Here is a 20,347-nt window from a genome sequence, read left to right as displayed (position 1 = left end):
TAGGGAACTAGTGAATGAAAAAGCCCTCTCTAACAATGCTGGTCAGCACTTTCCCTGCAACTTAGCATCTTAGGTCATTTTTTAAAGCACTGGCTTTATCTAGAGTCACCAATAGCTCTGAGGCCAGCTCTCATTCTCCTGAGCCACACAGCATGTCCCATTTAGAAAAAGCAGATTTTAGAAAAAGAGGATCTCCAAATACTTCTGTGTTAAGAGCATGTTCCAGTGAAGAGATATAGGAACTTTAGTAGAGAAAGATGGAAGAGAGTTTTTGGATGAAAATCAATGGAAGGAAAAATTGATGTGATATTGTATATTATTGTCTACATGGATAAAAGGAAATAGACAAGAGATTGTAAAAACAGATCATAAGCCTATATTATGGTATGACACTATAGGGAAAGGAAGGTTCAGCTCTCTGTATGTCATCTGGACCTCTTTCTGTCATAAGCAAAACAGCTGATAAGTTCTTGCTTTGTCTTAATAATTTCATTTTTTAAAAGATAGAGAGGTCGATGAAGGAAACTTTTCCAAATCTTATTCTGACCAATAAATATGAACTGGTTGCACAAGCAGAAAGCATGAGAACTTGAATAGAAAAGGATGGAAAGTTACCATTATCGAATGAAAATAACGTATTGTCTGACATTCTTCCTTGATTTGGAAAGAGTAGATTTTTTTCTTCAGAGAAAGGATATGAACCTGAGACTTAAAGCCATCATAGGATGGCAAGATCAAGGGTGAGACCATGTCTGTTGTTGAGAGAGAGGAAGCACAAGCCATGATAATTGAGTGAATTGTAAAACTTGAACACTTGGGTATTTGAAGACCAATATACATGATTAAAGGGTTTGGACTTGATTCTTTTAGCAATGGGGTTAAAGTGAGGTTTTTGAATAAGGAAAAATAGGGGAAGTTGTCCCAAGAGGGATGGGGAGAATGAAATTCTGAAAACAAAGAGAAACAATTTCAATGAGGAATTAATGTAAGCTTCCAAGGATCCAAAAAGATGTTGGGAGGCTAGAAAAATGGGCCTAGAAGATAATAATGGGCCAATAATTCAATAGGATAAAATTTAATAGATGTGAAAAATATAAAATCCTCTACTTGCATTAAAAAATTAATAAATTTCTAAGGTCCTGTATAGGGGAAGCATAGACCCAATAAAAGTTCAGTGGTTTGTGACTTTTAGTAAATTATCATTCTCAAAATAATTCTATACTTAGCATATATTCTAAATGCTATTCTATATTTTGCATATTTCTCATATCCCTACTAGAACCTAAGTGTCTTGAGGCAAAATATTATGTTTTGTTTTGACTTTATATAGCAATGTAGGCATTTAAGGAATGTTTGTTCAAAGCTGATCCTGTTGAGTACTTTAGAAAAATTATCTTGGCTATTAGGTGAAGAATAGATTGGATTAGGAAAGGAATTGATATAGGAAGACCAGTTAGGAGGCTCTTATAATACTCTAGGAGAAAAGGGATGAGAGCCTGAACTCAGTAGTGAGTGTGTGAGTAGAGAAGTGATCATAGGAAATTAAATGAGATGTATGTAAAGTGTTTAGTGCAGTGCCTAGAATAAAGGCACAAATAAAATTTACTTAACAAATTCTTATTTCCTTCCCCTTCCTATATATATGAGAGATGCTGTAGAAATAGATATCATAAGATTTGGAAACTGAATGGCTATGTGGAACAAGTGAATGAAAATGAAAAAGCATTATAAAACACATGTAAGATGAATCTATGACACATGTCATCATCGTTCATATCCCTTTCTTGATTTACTTTGTGTCTTAGCTCTTTGAAGCAGTACAGGATCTGACTGCAAACATATGTTCAGCCACCTGGTAAACAAAGACTATATATTGACTTCTTGACTCTTTCCTCAGAGAATTAGTAGCCAGAGATGGGTGGAAATACCCCAAAACAAAAAACATTAAGGGGAATATAAAAGAACAATAGACCACAACAACCAATATGGTATATCATTCCTCAGATCCTTATTTGACCATCCACTTCAAGTTTATTAAACATCTCCAAGGCTTGTTTGGTAGGATATTTGTACATTAATGCTGTTTTGCTGCACTGATTTTACTTAAGTACCCAGGGATGGGTAGAGCTGTGGGAGTTCAAATAAAATGAGAGGGATGGATCACCTAATGTCTATGAATTTCCTATGTAGGCAGGGAGGCATAGTGGGTAGACAGCTAGCCTTAGAGTCAGTAGGAGTAGAATTCAAGTTCCTCATCTCACTTCTGATATATGTTGCCCATATGACACAGAACAAATAATTTAACCTCTCAGTGTCTTAGAAGATAAGTCTAGGCAGCACAGTTTAGGAGGGACTGTGAAAATAAGACTTGGAAGTGGATTTTGGAAGCAACTGAATGAATTAGACAGTTGCCAACCCATATTTTCCCTTATAATTTAAGGTCAGAAAGAGGTACGAAAAAGGTACATTATGTTATTTGGCAAAACAATAAATGAAGACATTCTAGAAGTCCATAGGCTAAACTTGCAATCTGTAGCTACAGAGCTACTAAGAGCTACTAATAGCTACTGTACTGTACTGTATAGAGCTACTGTAGCTACTAATCTACAGATAGATTAGTCACTAGTGTGACTAATGTACTGTTGAAGGGAAATCTCAGATGGCTGTTCTCCAATCTTAATACAATGGGAAAAGAGCTAGTTTTCAGGCTCCTTGAAGAGGCTGGAGTTCTAAGACAGTTTAGAAGTAAGAAAAATAAATGTTCCTTCTTCAAAAACTAACCAAGTTGCATTATGAATTATGAATCTAGTAACCTAAATAATTGTGAAGCCCAAGTTAGTACCCTGTCAGAATAAGCAAAAGTCCTTGGTCTTTATTCTTGGTCTTTAGGGGTAGAAGTGAAGGGAATGGATGTAGGATCTCCACGACCTTCCTTCTCCTCCTCTATCACCAAAGTGACTCTGGCTTGTCTTACTCTACCTCCTAATCCCTCCCACAATTCTCTGTATACACCAAAAGATTGAACCAGCACAGAATAATGGGAAGGGCCATTTTCCAAGCATAAGCTAATAGAGTATTGTCCAATGGGTAATTAGTCTTAAGTGATAGGTTGTCTGACCCCCAGTGCATCAACTCAGAGTTTCAGCCCTTTACAAATAATCTTTTTAATTAGATAAAAAAAATATAAGGAAAAATACAAGAAAAGGTATGGAAAAAGATGATTTTGTTATATGTTCCTTTGGGATCCCTATAGCCACTGGATGACTGGCTTCTTTATATGTATGTCTAAGGAGTTTCATAGTATTATATAGAGATGCTTAAATTTTTTGGCTTCAGGATCCTTTCACACTCTCAAAAATTACTAAACTCCTTTCCAAGAGCTTTTGTTAATGTGTTTATTATTCCTACCAATATTTACTGTATTTGAAATTAAACTATTGTATTATTATAAAAATATTTGGCTTCAATCAAATATGGAAAGAGTTCTGGATTTCGGTTCTTGTACCAGCTTTGATACTCTCTAGTTGTGATGTTATGGGTCACTTATATATAGATTTCTAGGTGGTTCATATAGATGGAGTGCTAGACGTAGAATTAAGAAGACCTAAATCAAAATCCTCCTTCAGATACTTACTAGCTCTCTTGACTAATGAACTTGGAAGCAAGGCATCTGTAAAATGGTGTTAATAATAACACCTGCCTCCTGGATTGCTATGAGGATCAAATGCAATAATATATGTACAATGCATTGTAGAAGCAGCCGTCATCATATAATTCACTCTTTTTAATTGTTTCCATATTTGTTAATGGAGATAATAATAGTTTTATTACTTATGATTAAAGTGCTTTGTAAAGTGTAAAACACTCTCTAAATGAAAGTTGTTATTACTATTTTACCCTATTTCAAGACACACAAGTATTAGCTTAGTGGGGAAATGCTAATGTTAACAGTTATTAACTGCCAGCCTTTCAACCTTGGAGGCTTCCAACTCTGGGCTTCCACTACCATGTCCAGGTGTCAAGGAAGGAGATGTGCCAGCTGCCCTCGATGTGCTTGGCAGTGAACCTTCCCTCCAGCCTGAGGATATCTGGAAGGCCAGGGAGCCATGGGCCTTACCTTCTTCCCAGTCCCTTACATGCAGAAAGAAAGATTAGACAAAGGCTACAATTTCCACCTCTCAGGTGACAGGTTGCTCATTATTAACATGTTGAGGACCCTAACAGATCTAAATTTTGCTATTCTTCATGGAGGAAGTTGTAGTTTTTGTGTGAAGCAGAAACATTCCTAAGGTTGAAAATGATGATTACAGGGTAAGCACCAGCTAGCTCCCTTGGGTGAAAAATCAAATTGTTTTTCTCCTTCTTACATCATTGTTATAATTTAGTATTTATCTTCCCACCCACTGCCTACACCCAAAGCCAGCCTAGGCCTGTGCCTTAGAAAATTATTTTCCTATGGCTCCCTGCCTTTGTTTACAAAAAGATGATGGACAATTAAGCCTGGAGCATAATAATGTTGACAACATCTTCATTCCCAACTGCTTCCAGAAAGCATCTGACAAATCATTATTGTTCAGAAAGTGCTTTGAGCCCCCAAGAGAATACAGGCACCTGGGATCAGAACTCTTGGGCAATCAACTTGGAAACATATGATGATCCAAGACACATGTTACACAGACAAAGAACCCTCCTAGAGATGGTGATAAAGCTGCTAGTCAGATTTCTTACGGAAAAACAACTGAGTTTTGCATGCAATTTCATCTTTTCTTCCAAGCTATGGTAATGAAGGAGTTAAAACCTATGATTGTATAGATCCTTTTTATTCTTACCAATATACAAAAAATTTTACCCCTCCCACAATTCATTTCTCCATTTCTAAAGAAATCATATTTTCATTGCCCACTAAACTCAATTTTGCCTAAGTTGCTAGATAAGGAAAACACACCAAACTGCTTACTCCATCAAAACAGGCCCTTGTTGCATATTGGCAAAAAATGAAAATCTATTAACCCAGGATGCCAAAGCTGATAACATGAGAGAAAGGTGCTTAAAAGATTAAAAATGGTTGAAGTCATTGTTTGCCAATTACTTATGCTGTTAGTGCTTTCTAAGCTGCCAACCTTTCTTTTAGTGCTTTAAGGTTGCAGCTTCTTCAATGTCAGAGTGCAAACTCCAGGAGGTCAGGAATATGACTAATTTGCTTTGCACAGCACCTGGAATATTGCTAACTGCAAAGTTAGCTTGCATTAAAGCTAGTTGACTGATAAACCTCAGGGCCACATTACTTCTCAAGCACTTGTGTTCTAGAAGATATAAAATGGGCTCTAAAGGGAGAAATGCATCTCAGTTTAGATACTTGGATCAGCTGCCTAAATCTGGAAAGAATCTCAGATGTCACCAAATCTAATTTCTTCATTTTACAGGTCAGGAAACTGAGATCAGTGATGAGTATCGCACAGAAAATAAACCTCAGAGATGACATTTGAACCCATTCCTCTGATACCAGAACAATTGTTCTTTCCACTGTAACATGCTGCCTCCTCAAAGGTCTCAGGGCATAAGTAACAGTGGCTCTCATGATTCCTAGAGCACTGGATTTGGAGTTTCAGAGAAAAAAGACTGAATTCGGGCTTTAATATGGACTAGATGTGTGTCTAGTCTTTAACCTCTTTGTATTTCAATGTCTTCACATGTAAAGTAGAGTAATAATACCTGCTCTACAACCTTAGTTGAGAATCAAAATGGGTAATAGATATGAAAATGATTTTTAAAAATGAAAAACATCATAGAATAGCTCATCATTATATCTCCCATAAAACATACCATGCTATGGTTTATAAACCACTTTGCTAATTTTCTGTACAAATTAATAGTTGGGGCCTTTGACGGAGATATCAGTGCACATATGGGTTATGATAATAATAATAGCCCGCATTTATATAACACTTTAAGGTTTACAAAGCACTTTACATATATTATCTCAATTGATCCTCACAACAACCTTAGATAGGTGCTATGATCATCTTTATTTTACAGATGGGGAACATAATGCAAAAACATTAGAAAGGATCAAGTATGTCTTGGACAGGATGAGTGGATTTCTTTATTATTCTTCCTTCCTATTTTACAGATTGGTGATGATGATGGTGACAGTTAAATTTTCCAACCCACTTTCCTTCAGAGGAAAGATACTCATAAATTATGATATCAGTAACTCTTAACAGGCTTCCTGAAGAACACATAGGTACTAATTTTGGCCTTTAATGTTTCTATGGAGGCTGGATAAATTTGCTTCATTCCCCAGGTAACTTTATTATAACAAATTTTTCCAAATATTTAACCTAAATGTGATGTGCTGTCATGAAAGTCCATTATGTTTGCTTCTCTTCTCATCAATTACTCAGAAAAATTGATCCCTATTCTCTCTATTACATCCCTTTATGTTTCCACTCACAGTTATACCCCCAAACCTCCAATTTTTTTCTTTGAGCTATATAGTCGGTTCTCTTATTTTTTACTCTGAGGACTTCATTTGCAAATATTTATCACTTTTAGTTGGTCTCCCATGAAATCTGAAACACATTTCATCTGCCCATTTAAATTCAGGATCACAGGTACTTGCTGGTCATTGCTTTATAAATCAGAGGAAAGAACTTGTATCCTAGCTGCCCCTAGCTCTCTTGTTAACTGTCCTCCCCCTTCCCTGACAATAACACAGGAAAGGGGAGAAGGCCACAAGAGTCTACTATGAACTCAACCTTCCATCAGTGCTGGCATCCATCCCCTGAGCTTTGCAGTTCCACCTTCAAGGTACTCACCACGTAGACTTCACAGCAAATGCAGAGACCACTGTTCTTGGTAAACGCATGTGTAATGTCTAGTAGAGCAGGTCTTGTCATGGGTCCACCAGTTAAAACAATACACTGGGGCCTAGGAAATAAGTATTAAGAATTAGTCATGGAAATGGAATCACATTTATAGAATCATAGCATTTTAGAATTGAGAAGATCCTCAGGAGCCATTCAGTTCAAACCATATTTAAAAAGAATCCTCACTAGGGCATTCTCCAATTGAAAACCTCCATGAGAAGCAAACTTAAGACAGCCCTTTCTACACTTGAATCTCCATCATTGGTAAGACTTCTTTTTTTTTCTTGTGACATCAAGTTTAAATTTACCTCATTATAATGTCTACCCATTGTTCTCATTTGGTTTGGGGGCAGAGAACTCCTGCTCTATAAGTCCTTCTGTCAAATATACTTATTGTGTCTCCTCTTGTCCTGAGTCTGCTCCCAGCTAAACATTCACAGTTTCTCTAACCAATTCTAATGAGCCAAAGGCCTTCACCATTCTAGTACCCCTCCTCTGCATTTTCTTCACCTTGTCAATGTTCTTTTTAAACTGGGTTCACCCAAAACTGAATATAATGGTACAAATATAGTCTGATCAGAGCAGAGTACAGAGAGGCTATTACTTTATCATTCTTGGAGGCTAGACATCTTTTATTTAGCACAGCCCAAATTTGCCTTGGCTTTTTGGCTATCATATTACTTTAATTATTCATGTTTAGGTTGTCCACTAAAACTCCCAGGAATTTTTTTGTTAGATAAGTTGCCCTTTAACAATGCTTGATTCTTTTGAACTCAAGTATAATGCTTTATATTTATTTATTCATGTAAACATATAACCAGGACTATAAAGAAGTCTACTGTAGAATTTATGACAAAGATAAAAAAATGTACTTAATTATTATTTTTGTTAAAAGTTTTCATGGAGAGTTGTGTTTGGGGAACACTTCTTTAGTTTTTTCAATTGTCGCCTGTCCAGAAAATTTTATGTTTGTAATTGAAGAAGGAAGGAAACAATAAAGTAGGGTGAGGTTTTTCCTCACCTTTAAGCCTAAATCTACTTTTCTACAACTTCTCTCTTTTTCTAATTCTTAATTCTGCCTTCTGGGACCAACAAGAATCAAGATGAAATCTTCCACATGATAACACTTCAAATACTTGAAGTTTTTTCAACAGATGACATCTGCTTGGTGATACGAGAAACAACAGGACAGATTGGGCATGGCTAAGAAAGTAGGGACATTATGGGTAGGGACACCTCATGTTTTTATGGATAAGGACACCTCAAGTTTCTATGGATAGAGATCTAATTTTTAAAAATCTGTGCTCATCTCTTGGTACCATTTGGCACAGATGTGTTCTCAAAGATCACCTGTTCTCTAATTCAAAGCACAATGGCACTTCAGGATTAACTGTACCTGAAATTTTTTACGTGATCTTCTACAGTGGTTAATTCCAGAGCATTGTCTAAAGCACTCACGTAGGAAAGAGCTTGAGTAGAAGATCCCCAATTCACATCTATAAATTAAAACAAATATAGAACAAGCAATATTTAGGCTTTTATTTTTTTCTCCTTTGAACTAGGTATAACAGATTCCGCACAGAATCTGAATTCAGGAAGATCTGAGTTCAAATCCAGCCAAAAACATTTCTTAGTTGTGTGACCATAGTGAGTTATTTCTCTCCTATCTAAGTTTTCTTATCCATAAAATAGGGATAATAATGACACTTATCTTCTCTGGTTGTGAATATTAAGTTAAATAATATTTGTAAAGTACTTAGCATTGGAATGTAGTCTTAATCGATAGTCTCTCTTTTCCTCCCTCCTTTCCTCCCTCCCTTCTTCTCTCCCTCCCTCTCTTCTTTCCTTCCTTCCTTCCTTCCTTCCTCCCTTCATATCTTCATCCCTTTGTTCCTTCTTTCCTCTTTGCCTTCCTTCTTTCCTTCCTCTTTTCCTTCCTTCCTTCCTTTCTCCCTCCTTTCTTCCTACCTCCTTTTCCCTCCCTCTCTTCCTCCCTCCTTCCCGCTCTTTCTTCCTTTTTCTCTCTCCTCCTCCTTTCTCCCTCACTCTATTTCTCCCTCCCTTCCTCTTTTTTTTCTTTCTTCCTTCTTTCTTTCCTTCCTTCCTTCTTTTTTCTCTTCCTCCCTCAGCTTCATCAATAGAAAAATGGGTCAAAACTGAAAGAATACCAGTGAAGGGTTTATTGAATAATTGGTTTAGAATTAGAAAGTACTTTTAATGGACATCTAGTCCAACTCCTTCTCTTTCAGATTAGGAATGAAAGGCCGTAGGAGATTTAATGATTTGCTCATTATACCACAGATAATAATGAATTTCAGAGGCAGGATCTGAACCCTCATCTTCTAATTCCTAGGCCAGAGGGCTTTACATTATAAAACACTGTGTTCTCAATGTCTGAGAGAAATAATGGCTTATATATTCATAAACAACGCCCAAGAGTAAAAAATACTGTTTTTGAATAGAAAATGTCTAGCTAATCAAAAAATTGTAAGTTATGTAGTCTTTTATTGAATTTTCATTTTGGGGAGAGGGTTGTGTGAGGATTAAATTCTGGGCAAGCAGACTCAGGAAGTGAGTCAACCTATGAATAAGATCTGGATGCCAAATACAGAATGTTTAAGGGGCCATTTTCAAGGGCATGAGAGAAAGAGACAGAAGGAGTGTATGTGCAAGCAGATGGTGCTCAGCAAATGTTTTTCTGAATAAGTTAGCTAACAAAATGGGCAAGAATTCATGCAAAATGGATGTCCTTAAAGAGCTTTACCGATTTTCAGTATTTCTTCTAAGTCTGACTCTCCAAGGACTACTTTATATGTCAGGCAAGACTAGTACTGATTCCTTTTTCTATTTTCTTAAACTTAAAGGTAAAAAAGGATGTTGCAACTTTCATGAGTCCAGAGACTCTTTAAGAGGAAGGAAATGGAGCCCCCAACCTTCTATAGATCACCTCTGTGATGAAGACAATACTTCTTCCCCCTATCTTTTAGATACATTAGGAAAAGGGTAGGCAGTAAGTATGGGGAAGGTCAGTGAATGCTAAGTGATCATTTTCAAAATATTTTAATACTTGGAGGAGCAAAAAAGCCCTCTTCCTCTTTCTTTAGAAAACTCAGTTATCAAACAACTGGCATACAAACTTGCCACTGGTTGTTTTCTATGGTTAAATTGAAAATGGTCTTGTCAACCAGAGTTGGTTCATCAAATATGATTTGACAACTGTGTAATGAAAGGGCCTTTCTGAGCTTACCTGGCTTTTTGTACGTCACATAGATATAGAGGAAAAACTCAATAACGTAGGTAATAACAGCTGCCCACCAATTGATGACAAACATTACTCCACAGCACAATACGGCTCCAAAAAGAGATACCCACATGTTGTAAATTCCATAGGCAGGTCTCCAGCCTGAAAATAAAAAAAATAATTTTATTTAATTCAATTCCATTCAACCTCAATTCAATTCAATATTTTTTGCACCTAGTCTATGTGAAGAACTGTGTTTGCTGCTGAGAGAGACACATAAGACATATATTTCTATCCTCTATAAGCAATAGCTCATAGTTCATAGTTCATATTTTATTTAAAGCTTTATATGGATCAAGTAATTTTATCTTCTCAATAACCAAACCCTAAAAAGTAAATCATAAAAGAATTGTGATTCCCATTTTACAGATGAAGTCAAGGCTCAACATGAGTTAAGGTTACATGAGTTGTATTATTGATAAGCAAAAGAAGGATTCATATCCAGGTCGCTTGACTCCAGATTGCATGCTCTTTCTATTGCTGTGTGGTATTTCATTATCTAGTAGGAAGGATAAATATATCATTATGATGCTTGTTATAATCTCCAAGTACAATTATTTTCAGGGGAAAAACTTCTGTCTCTGGATTCAAATCCTGCTTCTTATTCTTATTACCTTCTTGGTAATAAGGTAAATCAAGTAAACTTTTTCAATTTCCATCTCCTTATATACCACTTGGATTATGTTACTTATGAAGTATCTAGGGCTTTATGCAATCAAGTTCCAACTTTTACCCTTTTATTTTATACTGGAGATACTCTGCCCCTTCCCTCTGTCTCTCACCCCCCTCATATTACCTCTGCTTTTTAGAATGTTGTTCACTATCAAGCTTAGCATAAGATTCATTCATTTCTTTGCCTGTTGAAGTACTCTGTTTACTTAAAGACCTAAGTCAGACATCACCTTCTCCATGAAGTCTTTTTTGATCATCCCTTTCTGCATAAAAGGAGTGAGTTTTTTGGCAGCACATTGCTTATGCCCTTATAAGTGCTTAGTACATTTTATGTGTTTAATAAGTGCTTTGTTATTCATTATCACACTATGACTTATAATTATTTGTTTATATCTTCTGCTACTTAGTAGAATGTTATCTTCTTCAGAAGCATATTTAGTTTTGTATACCTAACATTTAGCACAATGCCTTGGCTATTATATAGTAGGTATTCAATTCATATTTATTGTTGAATTAAAAAATAAATCATAGATATCTTACTCAGAAAATAATACACTTTAAAAATATGCTTTATATATATGTATGTATATATATATATATGTATATATCAAGCTAAACTAATTTTGTGGATTTCAATTCTTTTTGAAAGAAGGGGTTCCATAGTCCTTTTTATAAAGGTCTATCATTTTTGCTTAGAAATCTTTCAAATCAGATTTCTGGAAAAGGAGACAGCAAGAAGGAAAGGGAGGAGCTTCAACATCATACAAATGGCTCTCAATGATAATTGTCTAAACAGTCAAAAAGTCCTGCTTTGAAGGAATTGCAATTTTGAAAGCCAAAATTATAACCATGAAAACTTTCCATGTAATTTGGAAAGGACGATAGAAATTCATTATAGTCCAACCTCTTAATTTCACAGATGCAGAAACTTGTCCAAAGTGACTTAGAGGTCAGCTAGGAGGAAAAGTAGATAGAATGCTGAGCCTGGATTCAGGAAGACTTCAGGTCAAACCTGGCTTCAGACACTTAATAGCTGTGTGACTCTGGAAAAATCACTTAACCTCTATTTGCCTCAATTTCTTCAACTGCAAAATGGGGATAATATTAGCACCTCCTTCCCAGATCATTGTGAAATAATATTCGAGATAAAAATGAGATAATATTTGTAAAACACTGTTTTGTAAAAAGACTTTTTTTGTAAAGTGACTATTTTGTAAAAGACTTTTCATAAATACTACTTTCCTTTCTCTTCCTGTTCCTCTACCCCTAACATATAAACACAGTAAAATCAAAAAGGAAACAAGTTGCAGAGTTGGGAATTCCAATTCATGTCTTAACTCCTGTCCTATTAATGTGGCAGGGCTTTAAGAAATAGAGGAAAGAGAGTGGTAGAGAGACTGAGAGTGAGGGGGTAGCATGAGGAGGAATTAGTCCTTGGTTTTACAATTTTGAGCCTATTAATCCAGGTAAAGAAATATATTGAAGTCATCTGTATTTGAATGATGGTTGCCCACCATAGATCCGCCTTTATTCTGCTCAGTAGGTAATTATGGAAGCTACTCATCCTTCTTCTCTGTACCACTGGCAAGAAGCAAATTGATAGTATGGAAGTTTCAAATATATACATTTATTCCACTTCTTTGGTCACTTTCACCCTGGAAATAAATAGTGGTGTTTTTCTACTGCTGAAATAAATGTGGTTTCTCTTGCAATGAATAATTTATTGCATTAGGAGAAAATTGACTTTACGGTTGGTCAAGAAGGCCATTGCTCATATGATTCCCCTTCGGCTTCAGAAGTTATCCCCCAACTCACCAAAGTACAGTGGGTTACATTGCCCACAACTAGGATATAAGTAAAGAGATAGTTATCAATTCAGTTGTGCTAGTATGTTATCTATCTTCTATTTTTTTTGGAGGGAAGGTAGAGGGGAGGCAAGAACAAGATATGTGGAAGATAAAGGGTTTACTGGTTCTTTGGTTCATTCTGAAACATCAAACTCAACTTACCTGGAGATTTTGCATAAGATGCATGAAAACAGGAGAAGTTAATAAGTGCATATGAAGCCAAGAAGAAGTTGGAGATGATGGGAGCAATGGTATTCAATTCAGCTGTGGAAGAAAAACACAAGGATGAAATCTAGGGATGAATAACTATTATAACCTTGAAACATGATCTTATTTAGATACTGATGCTGTAGCTGACCTCTGTCAAATTTACAGAGTTGGTGATTTTCCTTAAGGGCTGTATTATTTACTTGAAGTCTATAATCAGTTGGATCTTTTATAGAATAGTGGGAAAAAATCTTGCCAACAGGCAAGTGAGGTAATTGGGAATTTTATCCCAATGCAAATACAGGTAAAATTGAGAAGAGGACTGAAGAAAACAGATGAAACCTTCCTCTGAAATAGGAAATAACAGTAATGACACTGGTTTACTTCCTGCTATTTCCCTAAATCTTTAACTTTCTGAAAAAAAAAAACACATGGAAAAAGCATTCAGCTATTATGTTGTTCTTAAAATACTCTGAAATTAAGATTCATTACCCCTGTCTCCTTTCTCTTCTGGATTACTGTTCAAACCATATAAATTTTATGTCTATATGTCTTTTGCATAAAGGAGACCACAGAAATGGCCCAAGTAATTTGTATACATTTCTTGTCAATAAAATGTTCATAGAATATTAAATATAATTCCCTTGAGGGCCAGTAAATGCTTAATAAATTATTGATGTTTATCTTTATATCCCTCAGGTCAAGAATGGTATCTTGTATATAGAAGATGCTTTGTGAAATGAAATATAGAAGATTTTAAATATCACCTATATGAATTATGAGGCTGATAGGTGGCACAGTGGATAGAATGCTGGACCTAGAGTTAGGAGACAAGTATAAATCTGACTTCAAACTCTTAATAACTGTGTGATTCTAGGCAAGTCATTTAAACAAATTCTTCAGTTTCCCCATCTGTAAAATGGGGATGCTAGCAGCACCCCCTTCCAGGGTTGTTGTACAGATAAAATGAAATGTTATTTATTTGGATATGTACAATCCAAACTATATAAATTCTAACTATCCAAACTTTCCAGTGATCAAATGGAATAACATTATATAAAACAATTTGCAACTTTAAAGTCCCATATAAATGCTAGCTATTATTATTTCAATCAATCAACTGAAAAGTATTTATTAAATGCTTACTATGTTCCAAGTACTATGCTAAGTGATGACTGTACAAAGGTGAGGTGACAAATGACATACACAAAGAGTTAGAACCCAGTTCTTCAATTCCCACCCTAGTATTTGTTCTACTGTAGCCAAATGCTTATCATGAAGCTCCAAGTATAAGTGAGAGAAGGAACTTCAATATTATATTAATTATTTCTTGCAGGGCAATCTTGTCCTTTTAGATGTCATGGCCACCTGTGGCAGTGTGGTGGATTCTAAGTATACCATCTCAAAATTATGTTTTTAAATGCACAAAATAAAATATATAGGAATAAAAAGGAAACCAATTAAATTGAAAATACACTTATCAAACTATTTTTAAAAAATATTTTTTGAGTTTCACAGTTGGGGATCGGGTAACTCTTAAAATAAAAATACTCAGGAAATGCAACTTACTACTTTTAATTCTGCATTAAAGTATAGCTTACTAATATAAAAAAACACCAAATTAACCCAATACTTTAAAATTTAATTTTTGACAAAGGGAGAGATAATTAGAAGCACAAAAGCTGTGTAAGGGAAGAGTATGAAGGGATGTTTCATAATGTATCTTACACTTAAGTACACTAAGAAAAGCCCATTTTCAATTCAATTTGCTAATGTGCTAGGTAAAGCATAGGTCCTTAAAAAAAATAAAACTTCATGCAGACTTTTTGATAAATGATTTAAATTTCAAGGAATTATGCTCTCTTAAATCTTTGCATGTACCCAATGACTGTGCTGGAACCAGCTCTAAATAGCTCATCAGAACTGGTTATTAAATTTTCAGTATGAACATTTATACTTCAGAAATCAGCAAATAGTATAAAATGGGATTTTCATGATTGTCTAGACTTAAAGTGATGGAGAAAATGTTAATAGAGAAGTTTAAACTTAAAAGTGTATTATTAGAATAGATCCCCAACTGTATAGATCCAGTTGTTAAATATTTAAAGTATGCCTCTGAATATTTCGCAGTTCTATCGGTCCTAGTTTTAAGGAAACTTAAGTGGAGATCATATTTTATACAACTCTTGAGCTTTGCATGGCCTGCATTCTTCTGGGCTACTTGCATATGTGGACCCAAAATGTTTACCCAGTTTGCAATAAGAGGCTATATAGATCTTAATCTCAGCCCTCTTATGGTACATCTGATATAGGTGATATCATTCAGTAACTCCTTATTTATCCAGAAATAAGATTTCTGGCAACTGCTATCATCTGGAGTACAGTACTTTCTGTAAGAAACAGAAGCTTATGGGATTTTAAATGTTGCTGAGATTCTGGAATAACTGTTACAAAGTCCATGCACCAAAGCTGCTATACTTTGTAGAAATACAGAAAATCTAAGGGCTTCATTAGAACTATTTATAAGATCATAGAAAAATAAGAGGAAATTAGAAAGAGCAGTGTTTTACAAGGCAGTCCACTGATGAATACACTGACAACAAAAGTGACAATTGACAAGGTATTATAGCATATCAGAAAAGTTGGTAGTGATGAGAATAATTCTTAGTCATCAAAAAAGTTAAAAGATGTTCAGTGTGAACTGCTTAAGAAGGTAGAGGAGGATGTCATGAATTCTGGAAAGATTTCCTTTAAATGATGAAAATTAAACCTGACACTTAAAGAATTTAATTTTAATTATATGGAAAAATTACTCACATAGAAAATATCCCCAAGGATGTCATATAAGTGAAGCATTGCTATATATAGCTGCTTTATTCTTTGGGGTTATTCTTTGGTCTAAAAATCTGAAAGAGCAGAATTTGTGTAATCCTTGATCATCTTGTAAATTCAGGAATTATGGTCAAATTCCTCTTCAAGGAGAACCTTGGCCACCTTAAGGAGAACATGGCTTATGATAGAGCAAGGAGATGCAGAGTGGAACCAGTGAGTTTGGCCCAATGTAGATTTTATAGATGTCTTTTGCTTAGAAAGGAGAGGTAATCAAGTCCAAATGTCAACACTCCTTTGCCTATTTCCAATACATAATTATGTAGATTCAATTAAATTATCAAATAGCCATTAAGCATCTATTAAGTGCAAAGTATTGTGCAACATTTGAGATAATGGATATCCCAATATATATCTCTACATGTAGCCTATGGATAAAAACCATAGTCCCTATCTTCAGTGAGCTTACATTTTTGCCCTTTCTTTGAAATAAAAAAGGAGGCAACAGAAGGTCAACAGAACCAAACAAAATTGAGAGGAAAATCTTCCTAATTAGCCATACAAATGTGGAATAGACTATTTCAAGCTAGAATGGATTTATCTTCTCTGGAATCCTTCAAACCATACATGTAGATGACCATGTTCTGATTATGGTATACAGGATACTTATATAGATAGGTATGGATTATACAAAGTGTTCTCTGAGATCCTTCCAACTTTGCTGTGACTCAGAGCAGGAGTTCTAATATGAGGAGTCACATGGACAGATGACACAGGTTCAATATGAAAGTATTTTCTTGGATGTCTTCTTGGTACTAAAAATTAAAAAATTTCCAATTTCCCTGCTAAGCAAGATTAATATTCCAAAGTAGGGGAGAAAATAAATCTGGATTTAAAACTATCAAGTCTACCTTATTTTATAAATAAGAATACAAAGGGCCAGATCGACTTGCACAAAGTCACACAGGTAGCAAACCTCAGAGACAGGATTTGAACCCAGGTTCTGTAGGAACAAAGTCAATGTTCTTTCTACTCATCCATGCTACCTTAACACAAGCTAACTTTCCAAATATGAAAATAACATCAAAAATGTTCTTTGTCTTTTAGTGTTACCAGAAAACCCACTAACCAATCAAAATGAATGCCATTGCAATAATGAATGTGAGGATATATCCTCTTAGAGGCTCGTTGTTTTTCCCATATCCTTTTGCAAAAAACTGAAGGGCTTTGTAGATGTTGTCCTTGCAAAGAGCCTAACGGGGAAAAAAAGAGAGAAAAAGGGAGAGAAATCAGTCATTTATATATGCACACAGTCATTACCCAGAAGTGACTCTTAAACAAGGAGATTTTTAGAAAGATTAAGTGACATATGATACTGTAGCACTGGTTAGCATCTGTAGTTTATCATTCTTTATATTATTTGCATCTATCTTAAATATGTGGCAGATAGAGCACTTGGACCAGATGCAAACATTAAAATGTTTCTGAAAATGATTGCTAGTGAGAATAAGTATTTCAGTTCACGTAGAGAAAACAACAAGAAGAAAATCGTGTTTCTGAGGATACAGTACCTGGAAAACTTTTGGTGCACTAACAAGAGATGCCAGAGCAGAGGAGAGAGTTGCAGAAAAGATTCCAGCGGTGATTAAAGGTCCAAAACCAGAGACCATGCTCATTACCTGCAGAGAAAATAGAAGCTCAGGTAAGGAAAAGTAATTCTGGAGTTTCTGGAAGAAGGGGACAGCCCTTGGAGATGAATGTTGCTCAAACTGTCCTCATTATACTTTCCTCACTGGCTTGGGGCCTGGGAGTTCAGATCACCAGATGCAAATAGTCTAGAATAATGGGGAAATGCTGGGTTTGGGCTCAAAAGACCTGGATCCAATGCCACTATTTTTCACTCCTAAGGCAACTTGGGCAAACTTCTTAGGCCTTCTTTCCACATAAGTAAAATGAAAGGCTTAGACTAGATTGTCTCCAAGGTACTTCTCCTGATCTATTTGGATTAGGGACCCCTTCTCTCTTTCACTACCACTGGTCCTCACCCAGTCTCTGGGATATCCATTTTTCCCCTTGAATTTCCTGACCTAGAAGGGACAGAACTTCTCTTAAATTCTATCAATATGATGGTTGGATTCTCCCCCCCACACACATATACAAATTACTTTATTAAATAATTAAAGGCAAAAGTACAAAAATAGCAAAAATTTAGTTATTGAGAAATCTTGCTCTAAAATCATCATAATCTAGTTTGACATGGACTAAAGCAACTTGCCTTGCTCATATCTATTTCTGATTTTGGCCTAGATTCTTCCATTATCTTCTCTCCTACCTGAGAAGTTATTTTCTTGACTTTAACTATTTTTTTTGTCTATGCCAGTAACCTGAATACATTTACTAGCCATTGGGTGAATCCTGGTTCTTTTTTTCTAATACTTACTAGTTTTAAACTGGGCCCTAACCACAAGACCATCAATGACCCTAGAAAAAAAGCCCTTCAGCATCCCTTTCAATTCCCTATTTCTAATTTGTCCAGTTTCCAAATTGGTTTTCCTAGTGGAGAATACTTTCAGTCATTCAGGATAATATATCTACCCTATCTCTTACTCTTATGAACATTTGACTCTTTTCTGACTTAGGGTTAACTATTCTCTTGGACGAATGTAAGAAAATAACAATTTTTGTTTATAGTTAGATAAATAGATTCTAGAGAAATCTGAATATCTCAGGAAACAAGTGAAGAATTATGGCAGCCTAAGAGAAAAAAGGGGTCTTTAGCCCAAAGAGGAAGAATATATCAGGCATAGTGATGGGCATCTGTAATCCCTGCTACTGAGCAAGGCTGAGGTTGGTGAATTGGTTGAGTTGCAATAGGAGAAAAGATAATTGGGGATTTTGCACTAAATCTGGCATCATGGTTGAGTCCCTCTGAACTGACTTAAGTAGGCAAGATGGAACAGGTTAAAACTACTCTACCAGTCAATATTGAAATTGGGCTATGGGTGGTCACTGCAATTCCAGCCTGGTTGAGATAGAGAGACCAGGCTAAAACAGCAACAGTTGGGATAAATAATGTAAGGTCAATCCAAAAGTGAAAGTAAAAACCAAATAACATATCAGAAAGGCACATCTATCATCTTGGATAACTGAATATATCCTCCACTGGGAAAATCTATTTGAAGATAGGACAGGAGATACAAGGTTGGAAATAGGGAACGAACTTTGGGGCTTTCTGATGAAGTCATTAATGATCGTGTGGAGAAGACCCTAATGTAGATCTAATTAGAACCAGAATTGAATCCAAACTTTACCCAATGACTATTGGATATATTCAGGCTTCTGAGAGAAAATGTGTAACGAGCTGTCGTCTCCAGAAGCTGCTGGATCGCTCTCTGGGAAGAGATCTGCTGTGTCTACTCAAATCTTTCAGACAGATTCTTCTTCCTGTAACGAACCGTTGTCTCCAGGCAGTTGCTGTTAACTCTTGTCCTTAGAAGTGACTTCCCTTCCTGCAGAGAGCCCCGTCAAGCCTGATGCAATGCAGAGTCTTTCTTCTTGAATCCTGGCTCTGAATCTCCTCCAGCTCTTATCCTTCTCCAGGCCGATCTGCCCTCTGCGCCCATTGCTGTCTCTTTTTATCCTCCCAGAGAATGGGCGTGGGATAATGCAAGGGCTTCTGGGAAGAACCACCCCAGCCAATGAGCTTGCCCCCTCTATCAAGTCAACCTGAGTTCTCACCTTGTAATTGTCCAGAAAACCTGAATTCTCACCTTGTCACCATCCAGACAACCTCAGTTCTCACCTAGTAATCCCAACATCTCCCCCTTTCTTTTGATTTAGAACATAGGACAGTCATGACCTTGAAACATAAATCCATCAATATGGGAAATATTACAGATAATTACATAAATGACCTTGAAACATAAATCCATCAATATGGGAAGTATTACAGATAATTACATAAATTACATAAGCATATAGTAACATAGTAACATAACGCATGCTAGAAGTATATAACATAATCAAATAATCATAAATTGAAAATTTATAAATGTCCATAAGTCCATTGTCCATTATTCTCATCTTGTGTGAGGAAGTCCAATGATTCCTGCTGGTTTTTAAAGTTCTTTAACAGTCTTCTTATTATCCATGCTCTTTCAGTGTCAGATGTTTCTTAGATCTTCTCCTTTATTTTGAGGTCTTTCTCTTTTTCTGTCTCTCTCTGGTGGACAAGGCGAATATGACTCGTTGGCACCCATCTGATTCCTTCTCCTGCTGAAGAAATACAAGCAAACCCTCTCTCCCAGGCAGTTAACCTATCTAATTATTACCTTCTATTTACCACTTTCTAAATCTCTTCTCATCATCTGGCAATTACATTGGAATTGTTTGCACTGGACACAGCCCTGTTGGTTTAAAAGGCCTGTATTCTCCCCAAGTGTAATCCATTTTTGCAATCTGATTGCCTTTTGACTCACTTATCAGGTAATCCCTTTCTGCCATGTGATTGCTTTTCTGCTGGTTGATTAAATCATAGTCCTGACCTTCTAAAGGTTCTTTGGGTGTAGCATTAGCTGCCATCATGCCCCAAGTCTTTTTTGCCTGGGGTCCTGGACCTGGGC

At 36.0% G+C, this 20,347-nt stretch overlaps 1 protein-coding gene across 6 annotated transcripts in view; it reads right to left on the bottom strand.

Annotated features, from left to right (window-relative positions):
- The window catches only part of SLC12A1 (solute carrier family 12 member 1), a 124,192-nt gene that overhangs the window by 59,276 nt on the left and 44,569 nt on the right, over positions 1–20,347 (bottom strand). For all 6 annotated transcript variants that reach the window (XM_074294424.1, XM_074294429.1, XM_074294430.1 and 3 more), the window contains exons 12-17: positions 17,297–17,404; positions 16,855–16,978; positions 12,852–12,953; positions 10,117–10,272; positions 8,266–8,365; positions 6,819–6,930 (exon numbers count right to left, since the gene is read on the bottom strand). In XM_074294424.1, the coding sequence (XP_074150525.1) occupies positions 6,819–6,930; positions 8,266–8,365; positions 10,117–10,272; positions 12,852–12,953; positions 16,855–16,978; positions 17,297–17,404 (702 nt within the window). The remainder of the gene's footprint in view (positions 1–6,818; positions 6,931–8,265; positions 8,366–10,116; positions 10,273–12,851; positions 12,954–16,854; positions 16,979–17,296; positions 17,405–20,347) is intronic.

This window comes from Sminthopsis crassicaudata, chromosome 2 (genome assembly GCF_048593235.1).
Source record: "Sminthopsis crassicaudata isolate SCR6 chromosome 2, ASM4859323v1, whole genome shotgun sequence".
Taxonomy (NCBI): domain Eukaryota; kingdom Metazoa; phylum Chordata; class Mammalia; order Dasyuromorphia; family Dasyuridae; genus Sminthopsis; species Sminthopsis crassicaudata.
Note: the sequence above shows the minus strand (reverse complement) of the source record. Positions and strands in the feature narration are given on the sequence as shown.